Raw genomic sequence first — 22,052 nt, 5'->3', positions numbered from 1 at the left:
ACTAGGTAAGGGAGGTGGGGCCGCTCGGCGGGACGTGGGCGGCGGCTCCGGGCGGGTGCTGGGACGGTCTACAGACAGGGACCCTGGGGAGAGAATCGGGAGCCTGGGGGGCAGCCATCTGGGGCCGCACGCCTAGGTCCTCGGGGGTAGTGCGGGGGACACGGAGTCCCTGCAGAAAGCGAGTGCTCAAGGGACCCAGGAAACCGGCGTCTGGGTTCAGGCGGGGATGTGGGGTCCGGTGACTCGGTTCTCCCTTGCAGGCTGCGATGCCGGGGCGCAGGAAGGTAGAGCAGGTGGCCGGTCCCGAGGGGTCGGATATGGGCAGGCTGGATGCCGGAAGGGGGATCCCCATAGACTCGTGCTTAGCCACTAGGAAGCTTTCTATTCAGGACCCCACAGGCAGTGGGGCTGCCCCCACCTGTCCCGGGGGCCGGGTAGCTCAGCTTCCAAACTTCTGCCTTCCCCAGGGTTGCTAGGAGCAACAGCCTCATTTTAAGAGAGCTGAGCGCTTGGCGATCCTCCCTGAGCCTGGGCCTTACCCCTCTTCCCGCGGGTGAGGGGAGGCGGTATCTGCCCTGGGCCCCCCATCCACTCCCCGGATGTTTTATGTGCAATCGAGGCTCCTTCCGTACACTGGCACCCCGAGTTCTGGTTTTTGATCTCACACAATCCACTTCCTGTTGTGACCCAACACCCCCAAGGGGGCAGTGGGCGAATGCCTGAGGCCCTGGGGAGCAGGCGCAAGAGGAAAAGATTGGGGCTGTGTAGCTCTATCCAGAGGGCATCAGGAAGAGGGGCCTGGTCCTGAGCTGTCACTTCTTCTGCAAAACAGTGCCATACCAGCCCCACCACTCCCCGCCTATAGAGTAGGGAAACCCAGGTTTCTGAGCACCAAGTAGAATCAGTATTGGGGAGAGAGAATCCGAGAAAGGACTGGTGTCCTGGTTTGGGGGTTAAACAACCCAGAGAAAGGGGAAGTCACTGAGGAGGGAGGCCCCCGATTTCCGTTATGTGGTTCGGGGAGAGGGAAGGATGGACCAAAGGGGGATTGCTGACTTGGGCATAATTCCTCCCATCAAATTCTGGGCCACAGGAAATGTAGATAATAGCAGGAAGTGTGAGGGGGCATCTGCTTCTGTGCCCCCCCCCCCATCACCCCCACACTCCACCTCCTTGGCCAGCTTCAGTGTACACACGCTGCTTCTCCCTAGCCTGGCAGGAGGTTGGCTGAGTTAGGATCCAGAAGGCAGGTGCTCTGCAGCTGCTCCAGGGCAATTACCACAAACCGACACTCCACTTGGCCACCGGCTTGTGGATGTCACAGTCCTCTGCCAGGGCTCCTAATAGGAAGAAACACTGGGACAAAGGAAAACCAGAAGCAAAGGAGAGCTGGATGGTGCCATAGCAGTCAGACCAAGTTGGGGCAAGAGGAGGGGTGCTCAGTCCAGCTGGCCATCATGTCAGTGTTTACTCTGCTTTACTGGATGGGGATACCCAGGGGACCTCCTTAGCCTCTGCCTTAGGGCCTTTGGATAGCTTGCCCTTCTGGGAAGAAGGGGCAAGTAAAGTGATTACAGCAGAAATGGGTGGTGGGGCTGGAGGAAGGAGAGGCCAGCTGGTGGGATTTCAGCGTCTCCTATCTGGGGACCCTTCCCAGAGGTCACCGCTGAGGCAGAGCGGATTAGGAGGTGGTGCAGCAAAGAACAAGCCCCCAAGTGGCCGGAGCCTTGGAGTTGCCAGTTACTTCCCCACTCTTCCAGCAGTGGGTGGAGCCCAGGCCTGGATTGTTGTAGCAGTTGGGAAGTGAATCCCTTTCAACCCAACACACCTAATGCCAATTACAAAGGCAGGGCCGTATAATAGTTCAGTGACTAAGAGCATGGACTCGGAGTCAGACCGCCTGTTTGTCTACCATGTACACTGTGACCTTAGGCAAAATACTTGACCGCTCCTGGGCCTCAGTGTCCTCACCTATAAAATAGGAATATTGGGACCTCCATCGTTAAGAGTATTAAATGAGATAACACACATGAAACGCTTTAAACAGGGCTGGGTGTATTCACGCAGTAAATGTTAGCATCATCATCATTTCGTATGCCTGGCATTGTGTTGGGGACACCTAACGGAATAAGGCCTCTGCTGCTCACGGTCTATCTAGTGCAGCAGGCAGTACACAGCTAACTGCCCTGGCATGGAACCATGCCACACATAACACATAAACAAGGTATGACATGAACCCAAAGGAGGGACCAGGGTCTGGGCTTGCTCCCCTTTTTAAAGGAGGTGATACCCGAGCTGGACCTTGAAAGAGAAACAAGCTTTTAAGCTGCTGAGATTAGAGATGGGGAGAATTCGAGGTTCATGGAGTAGGGTCACACTTAGGTAGTGCCTAGAGTAGAAACCATTTTAAGGCAAAGGCCGAAGCCTGTCAAGTCCTCCAGCTGTCTTTGAAGCTGGAGTCCAGAGAAGATGGAAAGAGGGTTAGGTCTCTTGCAGACAATACTGCAACCTGCCCATTCAGGTCCCCTTGGGGGAGGTCCTCGGGGAAGAGCCAGGGTGGTTCCTGTGGCAACCAGCGGCCATTGCGGTGGAGGAGGGGATCTAGGGGAACTAGTGCGGGTGGAGGGGGGTTGCCATGACAACCAGCTTTGAGGGGCTGCCAAGATGGGAATGTTAAGGACCTCTGGTTACCTTTTTGGGGAAAAGTGGGGGGGGGAGGGGCTGGACAAAGCCCCAAAGCCTCTAGGCAGGAATCCGGGGTGAGCTCTGCTGCTGAGGATGGGGAGGGATAAGGTCCTGGCATCCGGGTCCCTGCTGAGTCTGAGGGAGGCAGTGGGGTTTCCCTTTCTGTTTTGTTAGGGTCTTCAAGAAGTCGAGCCCTAACTGCAAGGTGAGTCTCCCACGGTGCTTCTCTTCCTGACCCTCCCTGGGCCCTCAACAAGGCCCAGCCTGCCCCTCGATGATCCCCAACCCCTATCTGCCCACTTCCTGTGACAGCTAAAAGCCAACTTCCTTCCCTCCAGAAGCCCCTTGCCACAAAGGCTGCTCCGCCTAAGCCAGCCACAGGGCTGGGTGGGGACAGGTCCCTAAGCAAGACTGAGGGGGGAGGAGCCAGAAACCCATGCCTGCAGCCCTCAGGCCATGGCCCATTTACCCCAGAGCCCCGCTCTGGCTGTGACCCACAAACCCACACGCGCAGCCCACACATCCGATCACTGTGCAGAGGTGCGAAAAGATATTAGGGAGGAGCTAAAAAGCCTCAAAGCGGGGTGGTCTTTCGAGGCCCCACCACCTCCCCTTCCAGCTTACTGGGAGGAAACCAGGACCCCTGGACATTCCAGCCTGGGAAGACCAGGGGCAGGACAGCCCTTGTGAGGTGCTGATGCCCTACCACTCTCCTACCCAATCTTCCCTGTGACCCCTCTCCATCCTCAGCTCACTGTGTACTTGGGCAAGCGGGACTTTGTAGATCACCTGGACAAAGTGGATCCCGTAGGTAAGTGTGCCCGCAAAGGGGCATCTTGTCCCCCAAGAGGAGAAGGCCCTGGGCCCAGGAACAGAGGAGAGGTCCTGGCGGGAAATCAGCTCACATGTCCCTTTCCTAGATGGCGTGGTGCTTGTGGACCCTGACTACTTGAAGGACCGCAAAGGTACTGGCCCCCAACTCTAGGGGCTCAAGGGGAGGTGGGGGAGAATGTGAAATGGGCTGGCACTGAGAGGGGCCCCAGAGAGAGGGAGGGCTGAGGCACAAGCCAGGTGTAGGATTCAGGCAAGCCTTCGGCTGCCGAGCAGCAGCTGCTGCTAGGCCCTGGGAGGACTGGAGAAGGGGAGCTCCTGACCACCACCTTGCCCTCCCTTGCCAGTGTTTGTGACCCTCACCTGCGCCTTTCGCTATGGCCGCGAAGACCTGGATGTGTTGGGCTTGTCCTTCCGCAAAGACCTGTTCATCGCCACCTACCAGGCCTTCCCCCCAACGTCCAACCCGCCCCGGCCCCCCACCCGCCTGCAGGACCGGCTGCTGAGGGAGCTGGGCCAGCATGCCCACCCCTTTTTTTTCACAGTGAGGATGCCCCCCCCCCGCCCCCACCTTTTGCAGGGCAAGGGGTCTGGGACTGTGTCTGGGGTGTGAAACACCAGTTATGGGCAGATCTGGGGGAAACAGTAAGGAGGGACCCTAGACCCACCTCCCTTCAGGGCTCTTTCCTCTCTGCCTCTTCCTGGGGCCTCTCCTTTTTCCTTCTCATCCCCAGGACTTCTTCTCCAGCCTCTTAAATGGAGATTGGGAGGAAGACTTGGGGGCTTCCAGGGGAACTGAAGTCTCCCCTTCCCTCTGCCACAGATACCCCAGAATCTGCCCTGCTCCGTCACGCTGCAGCCGGGCCCAGAGGACACAGGGAAGGTACGGAGAGACGGTTCTGAGGCTGGTGGGGCAGAGGAGGGTCCAGCAGGCCCATGAGCTGGGGGTGGGCTATCGAGAAGCCAGGATGGGATGGAGGGTAGAGTATTGTTCCCAGTGGACATGGTTGTGTTTGGGATGGCCACTGCGCATGTGTGACCCTGCTTCTTGCTCTTGACCTGCGTGTACCTGGGTATTAGGGCTCACCTTGCACAGCCAGGATAAAGCCTCTGCCAGGCGCCAGGCCTTGAGCAGGCAGAGGATGAGGGAGGGCCAGGCCCTCTGCTCCTCAGACCAGGATGGGGCAAGAGTTCCTGCCCAGGACTGCGGGAGGAGGGAAGGAAGGAAGCGGTGGTGGTGGTGATGGCAGGGGCCTTGTGCAAGACCTAACTTTTCCTCCCCCTCTAGGCCTGTGGCGTAGACTTTGAGATCCGAGCCTTCTGTGCCAAATCACTAGAAGAGAAAAGCCATAAAAGGTGAGGGAAGCCACCGCCCCTGTGGTTTGCCCATTCCACCCCGGCTCCCAGGAGCCCCAGCCCCTGAGGGAGGTGGGAGTGGTGGTTTGGGTGTCTAAGGGATAAACCCTCACCCCCAGGAACTCTGTGCGGCTGGTGATCCGAAAGGTGCAGTTTGCCCCAGAGAAACCCGGCCCCCAGCCTTCAGCTGAAACCACACGCCACTTCCTCATGTCCGACCGGTCCCTGCACCTTGAGGCTTCCCTGGACAAGGAGGTGGGGTGTGAGAGAGTGATGCAGGCGCTACAGTGCAGGCCGGACCCTGGGGGAGGGGTGAAGCCACATGCGAAGGTGGCGTTTTTAAAGGAGGCTGCCTGAGCTAGCTGTGGAGAGTTGCTGTGGGCTTGGGTTTAGGGCAGGGGTCCTCAAACTACGTCCCGCGGGCCACATGCAAATACAAACATTGTATTTGTTCCCGTTTTGGTTTTTTACTTCAAAATAAGATATGTGCAGTGTGCATAGGAATTTGTTCATAGTTTTTTTTTTTAAACTATAGTCCGGCCCTCCAACGGCCTGAGGGACAGTGAACTGGCCCCCTGTTTAAAAAGTTTGAGGACCCCTGGTTTAGAGGGAAGAGGCCAAGCAATGTGTTTGTGTCTGGGCTCACTGATCCTGGGACCAGTGAAAACAACCAATTAATTTGACCTCCCTCCCCTCAAAAGCTGTACTACCACGGGGAGCCCCTCAGCGTCAATGTTCACGTCACCAACAACTCCACCAAGACTATCAAGAAGATCAAAGTCTCTGGTAGGAGGTGGGGGTTGGAACGTGGTCTTGGGGGAGGGAGTTGCACACATGATCTGGCATCACCTCAGCTCAAGGGTCCTTTCCTCTCTGCCTCTTCCTGGGGCCTCTAGCCAGCAGGGCTCAAAGAATTTAGGCTCTGCCCGGCCAGCATCGACCTATGAACCAGGAGTTCTAGGCACATGCCTGGGTTATGGGTAGGGGATGTGCAGGAGGCAGCCGATCAATGATTCTCTCTCATCATTGATGTTTCTATCTCTCCCTTCCTCTCTGAAATAAATAAATAAATATATTTAAAAATAAATTCAAAAAATAATGAATTTAAGCAGTCCCAGAGTGAGATACAGATCAGGTGTTCACTACTACAGGGAGGACCGGGGGTGGGGGCGGGGGTGGCCTGGGCCCTTATCCTGTGGTCTGGAGTGGGGCGCTAGTCTTGGCTCCATGCAGAGCTGCTTGACCCTGCCCGCCCCACAGTGAGACAGTATGCCGACATCTGCCTCTTCAGCACTGCCCAGTACAAGTGCCCCGTGGCTCAGATCGAACAAGAGTGAGTATCAGAGCAGCCCTGGGTCCCACCCTCAAGGGAGCAGAGTAGACCCGGGAGAAGGTGAGGTGGGGGTGGAATTCTTCCCAAACCATCTCCACTTTCAAGGCCATTCTCTCCAGTCAGGTGGCTCTGAGCTGTTAATTCTCTTGAGCAGCTTGAGCCAAAACCTACTCCCTTATGACTCGTGCCCAGAGAGAGAAGGGGCTAGCGATGGGGTTAGGAGTTGCCCCTCACCCAACCCGGCCGCTCCAATTGTCTTGTTCTCTTGTCCAGTGACCAGGTATCTCCCAGTTCCACGTTCTGCAAGGTGTACACCGTAACCCCGCTGCTCAGTGACAACCGGGAGAAGCGCGGCCTTGCCCTGGATGGGAAGCTCAAGCACGAGGACACCAACCTGGCTTCCAGCACCATGTGAGGGGGGGCTCTGTAGGGGGGGAGGGTTCACTTGCAGCCCAGGAGAGAGATATTCATTCAGTACCAGCCGTGTGCCAGGTTCTGCCCTAGGTGCCAGGCTCTATCAGTGAACAAAAGAGACAAAAGGCCCCTTACATTCTAGGGGAGGGAGGACAGATAAAGCAGATATAAAGCAGGTTTAGTGACCAGTGTTCAGGAGAAAAAGCAAGGCAGAGAGAGGGGCAGGGTGTGTTAACTTGGAATAGGGCGGCTAGGGAAGACATAATCCACGGGTGAATTTTGAGTAAGAGCCCAAAGGAAGTAGGCAATATGGATGTGTAGGGGGAGTGTTCCAGGCAGAAACTGCAAACACAGACCCAGAGGTGAGCGGAGCCGGTGTGTCTGAAGAAATCCGCTGCCAGCCTCTCTGTGCACTGCACCACCACTCAGAGCAAGCCTAGAGGCCAGCATAGTGAGAATGAACTACAAAGACAGGAGTAGCAGGTGGGGTTGGAGGGCTAATGAAGAGCAAGACAGTGCAGGGCTGTGAGGTCACAGGACTTCAGCTTTTATTGGGAGAGAGATGAGCAGCCATGGGAGGGTTCTGTGCAGAGGAATGGCGTGCAGGCCTTGGCTATGACAGCACAGCCTGTGCTGCTGGAGCCTTGCGGCTGGTGTGAGTTTGTGGTCCTGCTCAGGGTCCCGATGGGAGCCCTAAGGGTGGGCTGATGTGCCGGGCTGTGGGCCATGATCCAGCTCCTTCCCCCGATTGCAGCGTGAAAGAGGGTGCCAACAAGGAGGTGCTGGGGATCCTGGTGTCGTACAGGGTCAAGGTGAAGCTGGTGGTGGCCCGCGGTGGGTGAGTGTGTTGGGCAGCCCGGGGTGGGGCTTGACGTGGTTTCCTCCAGCTCTGCGTTGTCATCATCTCTTCATGCTGCCTCTCCCCCTCCCCAGGGATGTCTCAGTGGAGCTGCCTTTTGTTCTTATGCACCCCAAGCCCCATGACCACGTCACCGCCCCCAGACCTCAGTCAGGTAAGCATGTCACCCCAAGCCCCAAAGGGAGGACCCGAACCCAGGCCAGTGGAGAAAGCTGGTCCTACCCACCCAACCATCCACTTTCCTCCTCCCCTCAGTTACTCCTGAAACAGATGCCCCAGTGGACACCAATCTCATTGAATTTGATACCAAGTAAGTCCCTCATCCCCTCCCTTCCTACCTTTGACTCCTGGACAAAGATTCCCATAATACTCAAATCTACCTTCTACCCCTCCCCCGCCATTTTTTCCTCCTTGGGGGGAGGGATGGTTGAGTCATCAAATCACCTGCCCCTTCTTTGTCCCTTCCCGAAAATATCTCCGGTCCCATTGCCGCTCTAACACCTCGGTCTGTGGGCGGAGAGTGGGAAGTTGAGAAGAGGGTCTGAAGCCCTCGCCTCAACCCCTACTTTCCACCACCAAGCTATGCCACAGATGATGACATCGTATTTGAGGACTTTGCCCGGCTCCGGCTGAAGGGGATGAAGGATGAGGACTACGATGACCAATTCTGCTAGGAAGGGGGGCTGGAAGAAGGGAGTGGATGGTGCTGGGAGAGGTAGGGGCAGGACCAAGATCCCCACTGTCATTGGGGTGGGTCCCAGCCCCTTTTCCCTTCCCCTCCTTCCAGCAGCTTCCTCAACCAACCCTTCCCTCCCCCCCGTCCCTCTCCTATTTCCCACCCCCCAGCCTCCATACGCACTGGACCCATCTCCTGTTGAACATGGGCATTAATGTTTTGACTACAGCTGTGCTACCCCAACCCCCCAGTGGGTGGCAAGCTGTGTTCATACCTAAAATTTTTGGAGGGGGATGCTGAAAAGAGGAGTGATAGTAGGAAAAGGGGGGAGAAAGAACTGCATACTCATTCCCTCTTGTCACTATCTGCCTCCCATTCCTTCAAGCTGAGACCCTTGGCAGGGGCAAGGCCACTTCTTTGTTTCTGAGCATAAAGAATAAACCTTTTAATAGGCATGCGGGTGTGTGTTTTCTATGTAGCGTTGGAGGAATGTGCCCATCCATGAGTCTGTTAGCTTGTGGGTGAGGACCTAACCTCTCCCCTGGACCCACATGGCACCTGGCCCACAGGCCGTCAAGTCCTGTTTATTGAGTGATTGGGCTGTACCTGTGTTCCAAGGTAAACACCGACACCTAATTTGCGCAGTCCGAATTCAAGGGCACAGTTTGGAAAAAGCCACCAAGCTTAGACGCTTCCCTGGTGCGGCCCCCACACGTGACCGCAGGGCGACCTGTTCTGACCTGGCGCATCCGCTGCCACTGCTCCTGAGGCTCCTCAAGCAGCCCCTTCCTGGGGCTCAGCGGCAGCCTCGCCAGACAGAAGTCACACTCTCCGTGGAGCCTGGGACTTACATTCAGACATGGAAGCCTAGGCCTTAGGCAGTCAGACAGTCATGCTGCCGTAGGCAAGTCCGAGCAGCAGCATCCAACTCTGATGTTCATCAGAGACTCCCTGAGACTTGGCCAAAACCCGAGGCTGAGCTGGAGAGAGTAACACTCCACAGACATTCCTCCCTCCACCACCCACTCCCGCTCCTGTAGCACAGACTTTCTCTCCTTTTCCTCTTTAAGGCTCATTCATCCTATGAATAGTCTGGATTTTAAGTCCCTATTATGTGCCAGGCATAGCACAGGGACATCGCAGCGACCTAACCAAACATTCAGTCACTCCCTAATTATTTAATTACAATGTCTGTGCTCCAAAGGAGTATAGGAGCTGTAAGAACACGTGACAGAGCTCTGACCTAGACTGGGGCTTGGGGAAGAGTTTCCTGGAGGAAGTGACCTTTGAGCAGAGAACTGAAACATCAGGGGGGAGGTCCACATTCCAGGCAATGACAACACCACAAGTGGAGGCAAAAAGGAACAGCTTATTCAGGGATTGGAAGGCCAGAGGGACCACGACAAAGAGCCCCAAGCAAAGTAGCTCCAGATGCGGCTGGTAAGGCAGATAGGACAGCCCATACACGCCGATTACAGCTCATAACACCTAATTAAGTCATTTACCCACAGGCTTTAAGCCAGCGGTTCTCAACCTGTGGGTCGCGACCCCTTTGGCGGTCGAACGACCCTTTCACAGGGGTCGCCTAAGACCACCCTGCATATCAGATATTTACATGATGATTCATAACTGTAGCAACATTACAGTTATGAAGTAGCAAAGAACATAATTTTATGATTGGGTCACAACATGAGGAGCTGTATTTAAAGGGCCAGAAGGTTGAGAACCACTGCTTTAAGCGCTGCCAAAATGCCAATGATCTTGCCTACCTCTCCACAGTAGCACCCCCTGCACCCCCTGGTCTTTGTCACACCCCTGACTCCCATGAACCTGCTCCTTGACCTCTGAGCTTTGGGCCCATGGATCTCAAACTTCGGGTGAATCAGAATCCTCTGGAATGCAAAAGGAAAACAGAGTCCCAGGCTCTCCCTGCCCAGATTCCAATTCAGTAGTCCCAGGAAGAATCCATGAAATCGGGATTTTGAATTAGCACACATTGTGAGAAACAATGCCTTTTTTCTTTTAGCTTTATATGTTTTTAAGAAGATAAAAACATGTGGATGGTTTTTTAAAAAATTTCAAACAGTAAACGGTGAAAAGAAGGCACCCTCCCGCCTCTGATTCCGGTCTCCCATTTCTCATTCCCAGAGGTAACCACTACCCCAGTTCTTTGATTACTCTTCCAAAGATATTATTCAAACTCAGTCATACATACATGACTATACATTTCCTCCTTATGTTAGTAAAAGGCGAAAGATTTATGCGATCTGAAGAGAAACCAGAGTATCCTTCTTATTTTAAATACAGATAGTAGCATACTATGAACACTCTTCTACACCTTTTTTCCTTTAGTAAGGTAGCTAGGAGAGCATTCCCTTAACAATACACAGAGATCTACCTCATTCTTTTATTTATTTTTTTAATTTTTTAAAATATATTTTATTGATTTTTTACAGGGAAGAAGGGAGAGGGATAGAGAGTTAGAAGCATCTATGAGAGAGAAACATCGATCAGCTGCCTCCTGCACACCCCCCACTGGGGATGTGCCTGACACCCAGGCACGTGCCCTTGATCAGAATCGAACCCAGGACCCGTCAGTCTGCAGGCCGACGCTCTATCCACTGAGCCAAACCGGATAGGGCCTACCTCATTCTTTTAAAGAGCTGCATAGCTTCCTATTGCCTAGATGTCGTTTATTTTTACCAGTTTCCTATCAATAGACATGGAGGAGGTCCACTCTTGCTAATTCAAACAATATTACAGCAATTGTCCTTGAAAATATGTCCTTCTGCCCATGTCAAGTATATCTGTAGAGCAAATTCATAAAGCAGAGTTGGTGGGTTAAAGACGGTGAGCATCTTTTTTATCACTGCCGATCAAACAGGTGGCACGTGACATCGCCCTAGTTTCAATTTGCATTTTTTTGTTTAGGAGTGAGGATGGATGAACCGGATTTACTGGTTACTGGGTTGATGTCAACCCGTGGTCATTGGCGCCAATTCAACGCCAACAGGAACCCCCAATCTGGGGTGCGGTGAAAAGGGAAATTTTATTCAGTGCAAAACAGCTCAGTTGTGCTACAGCTGGGCTGTGAAAACAGCATGACCTGAAGTGGCCCTGGGGCCTCACTGATCTGCTTTGTGCTGGTGTGCTCCGAGGAGACATCTTCAGTGTTTTAGCTCCAGCCAGGGAAACAAGGTCTTCAGTGGAAAGTGTACTCTCAGTGCAGCCAGAGGGGACCTAACTTATATAGAGGGACATCCCACCATGGTCCCTGGTCTATTCTCGTGCAAACGAGGACTCCAATTTCTCACAATTTGATTGGTCCAAAAACCAGTCTTAAACAAAACAAAACAAAACAAAACACAGTCTTCATTGGGCAGAATGGAGCTTCTCTGGTTGGTGAAGCTGATGGGGGGTGGAGAGGAAGGTATAGCTGTGCAGCTCCAATTGGATGGGAAAAGCCTCAGTTCTATTGGTTGAAATAGGATTCCAGGCACTCCTTTATAAGGGCTGGCTCAGGTGGCAGAAACACAGTGCAGGATTGTTTTTGTTTTAATTTGAGCCCAGTTAGCCACCAGGAGCCCATCTTAGTAGGTATTTTCTTTCTTATGATCCACAACGTTATCTTCTTAATGTACTCTAAGAGCTCTTTTTTTAAAAAAATAAAAAATTATCTATTGATTTCAAAGAGGAAGGGAGAGAGAGAGAAACATTAATGATGAGAATCATTGATCAGCTGCCTCTGCACACCCACATGGAATTGAGCCTGCAATCCAACCCAAGCATGTGCCCTGACTGGAATTAAACTGTGACCTCCTGGTTCATAGGTCGATGCTGAACCACTGAGCCACACTGGCAGGCCCCTAAGAGTTCTTTATGTAGTAAGGAAATTAGCCCTTTGTCATAAATTTTGCAAATATTTTTCACACTTTATCTTTTTAATGTTTCTAGTTCTTTTTTTTCTTTTTACTGAAGTCAAATTCATATAACAAAGTTAATCATTTTAAAGTGTACAGTTCAGTGGCATTTAGTATATTCACAATGTTGTGTGACCATCACTTCCAGTTTCAAAGTATTTTATTTCTGGTATTTTTAATGATTCATAAGTTTTTAATTTTAATATAGCATATTATCATCTTGCTTTTTTAATGGCTTCCTTTTTTTTTTTTTTGTCACAAGCTCTTGACCCTTTGTTTCCTCACAATTTGACACTTCCTTTTCTTTCCAGACTAAGTTCAAGATTATCATATCCACCACTTTCTCATCAGCACCCTCAACTCTTGCTCCTTTCACAATACACGCTCTCAAACCCCACCCTTGGCTCTGTTGACCACCACCCTGCCCTTCTCCACTCCAACACTGGGCTGCTGAGCACTGCCAGAGAAAACTCACACAACCATATTTATTCGTTCATTCAGCACATATTTTTTTTTAACATGTCCTAGGTGCACCCACACTGTGCTGGATACAAATGTGGGGCCAGGACAAATTTACGGTCTCCAGCCCCCGCTGGGCCCTCAATATCTTGACAACCCTTTGTCGCACTCCATGTCCTTGGTCACCTCCCTCTCCTGCTCCCATCCTACTAATCTTCCAAACCTTCCACATGTTCACAGTGACTTCCCCTTCTGTTTTTCACAGACGTTAAACGACGAGGGATGAACGATTTCAACTTCCTACTTCCTACCAACAAACACTGACATCTAAACCAATTCTCCGAGACAACCAAGGTTAAGATGCCTTCTCCAGTACAAAGCTAATCCCTCCACCTGTGCTCACACTGCTCCCTTCCCATTCCCCTCTCTTCGACCCCTGCCTCTCCCTACTGGTTCTTCCTCCATGGCAAATAAACCCATGCAAGGCTCTTCTACTAAAGAAAGGAAGGGAGAAAGGGAGGGAGGGATGAGGAAAGGTGGGAGAAAGAAAGGAAACCAAAAGAAAAACACTCTTCCACGCTTAATTCTCTTTCACAGTAAAATCTATCTCTATTTCCTCTCTTTTCATTTTTATTGTTTTTATTTTCAAAGTTATATATGCACATAGTTTGAGGCTTCAGGTAGGGCTACAAGGTCTATTACAATAAAGAGTTGACCCTTCCCCCCTCCAATTTCCTTCTCAGAGGCAACTACTTTCACCTCCTGTAGATGTTTCTTTTAGTATTTCCCTCCATATCTCTAAACAACACGGTCACTAATTTTTGTTTTTAAGCACCATCTACTGGCTTCCCTCCATGTAAAGTGAAAACTGAGCTCCCTTTCTTCCCTCTGCCCCACCATGGATCACTTTCCATCCTGCCCCTGCATGCTATACTCCCAAGAGAATTATATCAGTTAGGGTTAGATCAATATTCATTATTAGCTTATGTAATGTCATTCATAGTTGTCATGTGATATCGATCTAATGCCTTTCTCTTCTTCCATAACTTTATTTTCCCTGAATCTCGTTTACAAATTCGATTATTCTCGGAATTTATCACTAATTCTGCCCTATACTCATCCAAAGGTTTATATATCCTCTCAATTCATTTAAAACAAAACAAATGTTCACCTCTCATCTCCCTGAAAAAATTCTCTAGGAGCCTTCCAATCTGGGTCTAACTCTAATAACCTCCTGAGAAAGGGTACGTGGGAGAAAAATTTGAAATCCTTTATCAAAGTGTCTTTATTCTGTCTTCATTATTGATAGTTTGGCTGTTGTGAGAGTCTAGATATCACTTAAAATCTATTCTTACACGGTACTAGAACAATAGCCACCTAGGTAAAAACTGGATTTCCCTAATCCCAGAGTTGGTTGAGACTATATGACTAAGTTTTTTTCCATGGAATGTGAGTAGAAATTATATGGGCCACTTCCTGGCCAGACCTGAGATTGGTATAACTCTACATTTTTTCTTCCCCCTCCCTGCCAGCTTCTACCCAGGGATGGCAGCCACCCAGGTTTGACGTTGTAGACAGCGATGCCCTAAAGTGTTTTTCAGATTTTACTATGCAAACTGATCACCTGGGGATCTTCAAACACAAATTCAGTAGGTCTGTGGCAGTGGGGCCTGAGATACTGCACTTCTAACAAGCTTCTCGGTAATGCTAATGCTGCTGGCCTACAGACCACACTTTGCAGTATAAGACCCTCAAGGATGACCGAGTACTGCTAGCCTTGGTCTCTGTCTGATTTGTGGAGCACAGTGAACTGCCCACTTTTTTCTTTTTGGAAGAAAAAAATAAGTTCTATTTTGTTGAGTCGTTGCATTTTAGCCTTCACCCTACAGAGCTGGAGAACAGAATTCCAGATTGGAAATCACTCCCCACCCCCCGCCAAATGCTGAAGGCATGATCCACTGTCTTCTAGTCTCGAGTGTTACTATTAAGAGGCTCAGTGCCATTCTAATTGCTGATCCTTCACATGCCGTCTGTTTTCTCTCTGGAAGCTTTTACATCTGGTATTTCATGATGTGGCTTGATGATGAGCAATGGATGGGCCCTTTTCATCTGGAAGCACAAGCCCTTCCTTTATTTTTTTTTATTGATTTTTAGAGAGAGGAAAGAGGGAAAGATTGTTTTTATTTTAAAATAAGTTTTTTATTGATAGCGATAGAAACATTGATGAAAGAGAAACATCACTGATGGGCTGCCTCCTTCAGGCATCCTACCAGGGATCTAGCCCACAACCTGGGCGTGCACCCAGACTGGGAATCAAACCAGCAACCTCTTGGTTCATGGGTCGACACTCAACCACTGAGCCACACAGGCTGGGCAGCCCTTCCTTTCTTACTCTTCATTTTCTCTGATCTTTAAGCCCTCAGTCTGATTCTCTAATCCACTCCCCCCCCTTCCCCCCCCCCTTTTTTCTTTCTTTTGCTTTACTAGCTGGGAGAGTTTCTCAATTTCTCTTTAAACCCTTTTGCTAGATTTTTCATTCCTTCCCTCGGGGTTTTACTTTTCAAGTGTGTTTTCTTAGATGCAATCCTTTATTATAGTATCTCTTATGTAAAAAGTATCAATAGTTTTCTTTTTCCTTAAGTTTTACTTTACATTGTCTATAGACAAAGTTGGGGCCAACTATGGGTTTCACCATGGGGTGATCTGGCTAAGTGCTTTGTTGGGGGACCCCAGGTGTTAATACTCTGAAATGTCTTCTCTCACTAGTCAGATTCCCCAAATAAGAGCCTTCCAGTCTCTGATCTGGATGGCAGAGTTCAAGAAACCACCACTCAGTAAATAAACTTTCACTTCTCTATTTTCAATACAACTGTTCCCAAATATTCTTCAGGCTGAAGACCCTCTGTTTTCCATCTCCAACAAAGAAGTCTCCAGTAACACTATGGGTTGGAGGTGAGTAGTTGCCCAGATATACGGAGTAAAGGAGGAGATGGGAGGAGTCTAAATACTTCAAAGAATCCTCCTAACGTTGGTACCACCTACACCCCAGTTGTACATGACGCCAGTAATTCAAGAATATATCAAGTTGCTTCTAAACTTTCTTCACTGCTGGTTTAGTTACCACTTCACTGCTAAATCATTTGCCACTGCCCAACAGGTGTGGCTCAGTGGTTGAGGATGGACCGGTGAACCAATTTTTATTCCTGGTTTGATTCCTCATGAGGGCACATGCTTGGCTTTTGGGCTCCATCTCCAGTAGAGGGCGTGCAAGAGGCAGCTGATCAGTGATTCTCTCTCATCATTGATGTTTCTATCTCTCCCTCTCCCTTTATCTCTCTGAAATCAATAAAAAAAATTTTTTTAAACATCAGTTGCCATTTATCCTTCTGTTTTTCAGTTTCTATCTAAAACTTTGCTATTAACTCCTCTTTCTTTTTGACCTTTTTATGAAATCCCCTATTGTTGTTGTTGTTGTTATTATTATTATTATTAATCCTCACTGGAGGATTGATTTCTAGACAGAGTGGAAGGGAGAGAGGAGGGGAGAAGAGAGTCCCCTATTGTTATTTTGATATTTTTCCATTGCTTTTTTTAAAAATATTTTTTATTGATTTTTTACAGAGAGGAAGGGGGAGAGATAGAGAGTTAGAAACATCGATGAGAGAGAAACATCAATCAGCTGCCTCCTGCACACCTCCTACTGGGGATGTGCCCACAACCAAGGTGCATGCCCCTGACCAGAATCGAACCTGGGACCCTGCAGTCCCCAGGCTGACGCTCTATCCACTGAGCCAAACCAGCCAGGGCTAGATTCCCTCAAGTTTAACTGAAAGTCTCCATTCACAGGGTTAGTTTGCTAACCCTGTGCAAACTGGTTTCACTCTCAATCTTCCATAATCTGTCAACATTGATCTTTCCAAATGGGTAAATCTGTCCTAGCACACCTCTTTAAAATCCTTCAAAGGTCCCAAATGCCTTCAGAACACAGTTCAAATTACTTAGCTTGCAAACCTTTTCCAGATCTGTCTCCTCCAGTCTCCCCAGCCACACCTTCCATTCACGCCAAACTGAATCCCTTGCTGTCCCTTCAAATGCGCTGGACCCCTTCACGCACCAGGCGCTTGCCTGTGCCAGTTCCCTTTTCCTCTTTAAAAAGGTAGATACCTGGTTAACTCTTTAGATTCCGTTCAAGCAGCACTTCCTCCCGGAGGCCTTTCTCTGTGCTCCTGATGGTGCACCCGGGGCACAGCTCCAACAAAACGCCTATGCCATATCGCGGGAGGGTCCACCTCGTTCATCTTTGTAAACCTGAGCCCACCACATGGTGGAAAACCAGAAAGGGAAAGGTGAAAAGGCTGAAATAAGCCAGGACTGATAGTCGGTGTTTTAGCTGGGCTCCCGTCCAGGAGGAAGCGCTAGGGCGAATAATGTAACCCTCACCAAGTCAAGCTTTCCCCGGGTCCCAACAGATGGCGGAGCCGGGTGGGCACACAGAGAGAGGTTCCACGGCTGTGTAATCTGGAAGAATACCCCAGAACTCCCACCATCATCCCCTAGCGCCAGCAAACGCTCAATTAATTCTTACAGAAGAAATTAACTATAGGCCACAAGATAATGGTGGGAAGGTTTGACTGGTCAGACCGCCCCTGGTTACAGAACGTCCCGCTGCAGTCTCCTGCACTGGCAGTCCTGCGGCGGTGGCGCAGGTCTGGGCATGCGCAGAACTCCTGCGCGTTGTAGTTCACCAGGTGAGCCGAGAAAGGCGGGGCTTCGCTGAGCATCCTGGGAATTGTAGTGTCGGCTAGAGATCGCTCTCGGCGCCGGCGGAAACCGACGTGCCCTTCCGGGCTCAAACGCCGCGCTTCGCAAAAGGGGAAAATCCGGTGGGTTCCCCGAGCGACAGACAATGGCTACCTACAGCCTGGCAAACGAGCGACTACGCGCCTTGGAAGACATCGAACGGGAAATCGGCGCCATCCTTCAGAATGCAGGTTCGGGAAACGACGACCGGAAGGCCGAGAGCGAGCCCGAGCCCCGGGCACGTGCGCCAACCCGAGATGAGGAGCGGGGATGGGGAAGGATCCTAGGACCTAGGTCCCTAGGTGCTAGTGCTGCGCGGGAGGGAGGCGGATGGAGGGTAGGGGGTTGGAGGGGCTGGCGCTTGGGCGGGGCGGGACTGCCGGTGTCTGAGTAGCCCTGCCCTCTCTCCGCCCTGGCAGGTACCGTAATCCTGGAACTTTCCAAGGAAAAAACCAATGAGCGGCTGCTAGACCGACAAGCGGCGGCTTTCACGACGTCGGTGCAACACGTAGAAGCGGAGCTGTCGGCTCAGATCCGCTACCTAACCCAGGTGGGTGGGTGGTGAGAGGTGCAGGTGCCCACCCAGCTCTCTGCCTTAGCCTTAGCCTTCGCCTTCGCCTTCGTCTTCAGAGGGCCCCGGCGGAGCCTTGACCTCGGGAGCCAGGCAGGACCAGGCCGCCCGAGCCGGCACCAAGCCGGATGAATGACCCTGGCAGGACTCCTCCAGGGCTGGTTTCTTCCTCTAAAAGGAAAGGCGGCCCTGCCTATTCACGAGTTTCATCACATGATCCACTAGACAAGGAAGTCCTGGCAGAGGGCTTGTAAACCCAAGCGCCTGTCACAGGACTTTGTCCCTAGAAACTGGCTCGGGAGCCTGAAACCCCAGATAGCTACTTCCTGATAAAAGAGACGGGACTGAGAGGGTTCTGAAGTCATTACAGTAGCCACCACTATTTACCAACCTTTTACAATGTACCAGACACACAGCGTGATCTTATTTAACTGTACAACTCTAGGAATTAGTTATTGTCACCCCCATTTTCCAGATGAGGTCATCAGAAGTTAGGTGGTTTGCCCTATGTCATCCAGCTACCATGTGGTATGAACTCAAACTCTGGAAAGAAATGAGACAAGAGACCCGATGTCTTGTTGGGGAGATGGATGAGGGGAGGCGGGGGCTTCGTTGACCAGTTGAAATGTCCTCTAGGTGGCCACAGGGCAGCCCCACGAGGGCTCCAGCTACTCTTCAAGGAAGGACTGTCAGATGGCACTAAAGCGAGTGGACTATGCTCGCCTCAAGCTCAGCGATGTGGCCCGAACCTGTGAGCAGATGCTGGAAAACTAAGCCAAGCAGGCAGAGAGACATCTGGGAGGCAGATCACCACCTGCCCCCCGGGACAGAACCTGGAGACCTGTAGATTGAGGAGCCACAGGCTGCCATGCCTGCCCTGCTGGTCATAGATGAGGACAAAGAGGCAAAAGGTGGGAATGGAGAAACTTTAAGCCCACGTCTGCCCACGACTCTGTTGTGGCTCCTCTAGCAGGTGCTCCTGCTCTAACTTCACCAAAGTGCTGACAAGCTCAGACAGGAGATAAAGAGCCAGTCACCCAACCCACTTCCTCAGATACTTCATGTCCTTGTCCCCCTCCGCAGACTTGACCCAATGAAGACACGTTCTTCATTGGAAGAGAGAAAACAGGAAGTAAGGGTTTTGATAATGAAAAACAACAAAGACAGTGAGCTCAGACTGAGACTGGGGCATATATGAGTGGCACAAGGGATTGAGGAAGTAAATCCAGCCTGGATGGCAGCTGGCGGCTGCTGAGGGAGGGTGGGATGACCCAGGCCTTAAGTGTGGGGTCATGGGAGGAAGCAGGTGAGGGCTAAAGTTGGTGTGGTATAGAGAGAGACTTTGGGGAGCGGGGTCCCATCAGCAGAGAAGCTGAAGCCAGGAATCATGGTGAAGGGGCAAGGGCATGAGGCCAATGTATGCAGAAAGAAGAGTCAATAATTAGAAAAATACTTTTTAGTAAAAATAATATACATTCAGAATTTTACACAATGTAAAGACAAAAAGAAAGCTCTAACAGAGGGCAGTGGCTGGTGTTAAACAGTAGCAGATAGGTACAGAGTGCCTACTGTGTGCCAGAGAGAATGTTCCAGTTTATTAAATGTTTATGGTAGTGGATAAATCACATTTTCTACTCTCACAAGCTTCCATTCTTAGCCCAACTGTTGGAATGAATATGATGCCACAGGTCTATATTGACGCTGCAAATCTGGAAAAGAAATTGAGGGGTGAGCCCTGAGATCAAGGGAAGTTGGGGTGGGGAAGTGATAGCTTGAATTAGAGAATCAGACTCCAAACATTTAATCAATCTGGTACACAGTAGGTACTCAATAAAAATTTGTGAATTAAATGGATGGCTCCCACTTTCCACCCCTTCATCTCCCACTAGTCTGCTCTAGCTGCGATCTTCTTGGTATTTCTTCCAAGCACTGCCTGGCTTTGAAGGCCAAGGACTGGTCCCAGGGCCCATGGTGGCTTCCCTCCCTCCCCATTCTGTATGCTGGCTGACTCTTCTCTCGTGCCTTATGGTCCATGGTGCAGATAGCCTTCATCTTTGCCTGCCTGGGGTGGGTTTCCAGCTATCTGGGTGCCACTGGGATCAGGACCCCTGCCAGGGAGGCTCTGGTCCCCAGTGGAGGGCTTCAGACATCCACTTTACCTGGAGAGTACCACGGTGACTGCTTACTTCTCCTCTTACACACCACATAGAGAAGGGCTCCAGTGAGGATGATGCCCAAGAGAGACAGCACTGGCACCATGGCATCATGTGACCCAGCTGTAGGACCCACATTTTCTTCCAAGTGCTTCTGGTTCACCCCAGCTTCAGGCCCAACCTCTACACTGTGGCCCACAGAGGAAGTAGTGGTTTCTTGGGAGTGGATGAGCTTTTTGTCCAAGGACAGTGTTCCTACTGGAAGCGTAGGCTGCTGGGTAGACTGCAGGGTGAATGGCAGGTACGTCTGAGCAGGGGTGTCCGTGACTGCAGGTGCCCCTTCAGTGGACTCAGGAATCTGGGTCCTGGGGGGAGGTGAATGCTCCTGCTGGACCACTCTTCCAGAGTAAGCATGTCCGCATTCTGGAAAGGCAAGGAGTGAGGAGTCATGATTGTGAGGAGACGGGGTGAAGAAGCAGATAGAGGGAAGGGTAGTAGGTCAAGGGGAATATCAGGGAAACAGCTGAAGACCAGGAGAGAAAGGCAGGGGAGAAGGAAGTGAACCAACTGCAACATGAAACCACAGGGACAGAGGTGTGTTCTGACCTGGGTTGGGCCCAGCCAGTGTTGCTCAGTGGTTGGGTGTCAACACATGCACCAGGAAGTTGCTGGTTTGATTCACTGTCAGAGCACATGCCCAGGTTATGGGCTCAATCCCTGGAGGCAGCCGATTGATGTTTCTATCTCTCTCTCCCTTCCTCTCTCTAAAAATCAAAAGATATTTTTTAAACGAGAGAGAGAGAGACTCTTGGGTTGGAATCTGTTATGAAGTAGCTCTGTGACCTTGCTCTTGTCTCTTAACCTCTCAGGGACTCATTTGTTTCAGCTGTAAAGGGGGGGTAATTTTAGTAGCAAGGGCCATAGTAGCTGGGAGTATTACATGAAATAATGTAGGCCTATAGAGCTCAAAGGGCAATAAACTTACCACGTATGCTACACAAGATGACTTTAGGTGGGATGTGAAAAACACTTTGTATTTTAATGCCTTCAGTGGTTGGGTGTCAACACATGCACCAGGAAATTGCTGGTTCGATTCACAGAGCACATGCCCAGGTTATGGGCTCAATCCCTGGAGGCAGCCGATTGATGTTTCTATCTCTCTCTCCCTTCCTCTCGCTAAAAATCAAAAGATATTTTTTAAACAAAAGAGCAAGAGAGAGAGACACTTGGGCTGGAATCTGTTATGAAGTAGCTGTGTGACCTTGCCCTTGTCTCTTAACCTCTCAGGGACTCATTTGTTTCAGCTGTAAAGGGGGGGTAATTTTAGTAGCAAGGGCCATAGTAGCTGGGAGTATTACATGAAATAATGTAGGCCTATAGAGTTCAAAGGGCAATAAGCTTACCACGTATGCTACACAAGATGACTTTAGGTGGGATGTGAAAAACACTTTGTATTTTAATGCCTGTGTATTTCTTTTAGGAGAAAATACAACCAGTGCATTATATTTATGACTTCACAGATATTACTGCCTAGGGCAAGTTGCTACTTAAGTTTTCAAAAGTAGCTTGTGGCCCGGCCAGTGTTGCTCAGTTGGTTGAGCTTCATCCCATGCACCCGGAGGTTGCTGGTCCTATTCCTGGTCAGGGCACATGCCCAGCTTGCAGGCTCAGTCCCCACTAGTGGGTGTTCAGGAGGCAGCCAATCGAGGATGTTTCTATCTCCCTCTCTCTAAAATGAATAAAACCATTTTTTTAAAGTGCCTTGTGTACACTTAAGATTTACTCATTTCATTGTGTGTAAATTCTACCTCAAAAGAAAAAAGGAACAATAAAATACTGAATTCTATATGCGTGTTGAAATGTTTGGGGATGAAGTATAGTCATGCCTGCAACTTACCTGGAAATGCATCAAAAAAATAAGGTGGATTGATGATAGAGTATAGATAGATGGATGTGCAATAAAGCAAATACAGTTAAAATGCTGTAAACTCAATA

At 50.5% G+C, this 22,052-nt stretch overlaps 3 protein-coding genes across 4 annotated transcripts in view; 2 read left to right on the top strand and 1 right to left on the bottom strand.

The window, feature by feature from the left end:
- The first annotated feature begins 21 nt into the window (after window positions 1-21).
- On the top strand, window positions 22-8,609 carry ARRB2 (arrestin, beta 2). Its single transcript, XM_015569242.1, has 14 exons — window positions 22-2,890; window positions 3,436-3,496; window positions 3,606-3,650; window positions 3,864-4,060; window positions 4,340-4,399; window positions 4,805-4,872; window positions 4,992-5,127; window positions 5,574-5,658; window positions 6,133-6,205; window positions 6,479-6,616; window positions 7,374-7,457; window positions 7,553-7,632; window positions 7,734-7,788; window positions 8,059-8,609. Exons 7-14 carry the CDS (start codon window positions 5,083-5,085, stop codon window positions 8,150-8,152), a joined length of 654 nt encoding a protein of 217 aa, XP_015424728.1. The 5' UTR covers window positions 22-2,890; window positions 3,436-3,496; window positions 3,606-3,650; window positions 3,864-4,060; window positions 4,340-4,399; window positions 4,805-4,872; window positions 4,992-5,082; the 3' UTR covers window positions 8,153-8,609.
- Window positions 8,610-17,340: 8,731 nt separating this feature from the next.
- MED11 (mediator complex subunit 11) lies at window positions 17,341-19,754 on the top strand. Its single transcript, XM_006771905.2, has 3 exons — window positions 17,341-17,524; window positions 17,753-17,883; window positions 18,541-19,754. The coding sequence occupies exons 1-3, from the start codon at window positions 17,440-17,442 to the stop codon at window positions 18,676-18,678; spliced, it is 354 nt and encodes a 117-aa protein (XP_006771968.1). The 5' UTR covers window positions 17,341-17,439; the 3' UTR covers window positions 18,679-19,754.
- Window positions 19,346-22,052, bottom strand: part of CXCL16 (chemokine (C-X-C motif) ligand 16) — a 5,508-nt gene continuing 2,801 nt past the window's right edge. For both annotated transcript variants that reach the window (XM_006771906.2, XM_015569240.1), the window contains 2 exons: window positions 20,064-20,480; window positions 19,346-19,613 (listed from right to left, as the gene is read on the bottom strand). In XM_006771906.2, the coding sequence (XP_006771969.2) occupies window positions 19,558-19,613; window positions 20,064-20,480 (473 nt within the window). In that variant the 3' untranslated portion in view covers window positions 19,346-19,557. The remainder of the gene's footprint in view (window positions 19,614-20,063; window positions 20,481-22,052) is intronic.

This window comes from Myotis davidii, unplaced genomic scaffold, assembly GCF_000327345.1.
Source record: "Myotis davidii unplaced genomic scaffold, ASM32734v1 scaffold925, whole genome shotgun sequence".
NCBI classification, from domain to species: Eukaryota; Metazoa; Chordata; class Mammalia; order Chiroptera; family Vespertilionidae; genus Myotis; species Myotis davidii.
The sequence above is the reverse complement of the archived record's forward strand: the minus strand, read 5'-3'. Positions and strand labels throughout refer to the sequence as shown.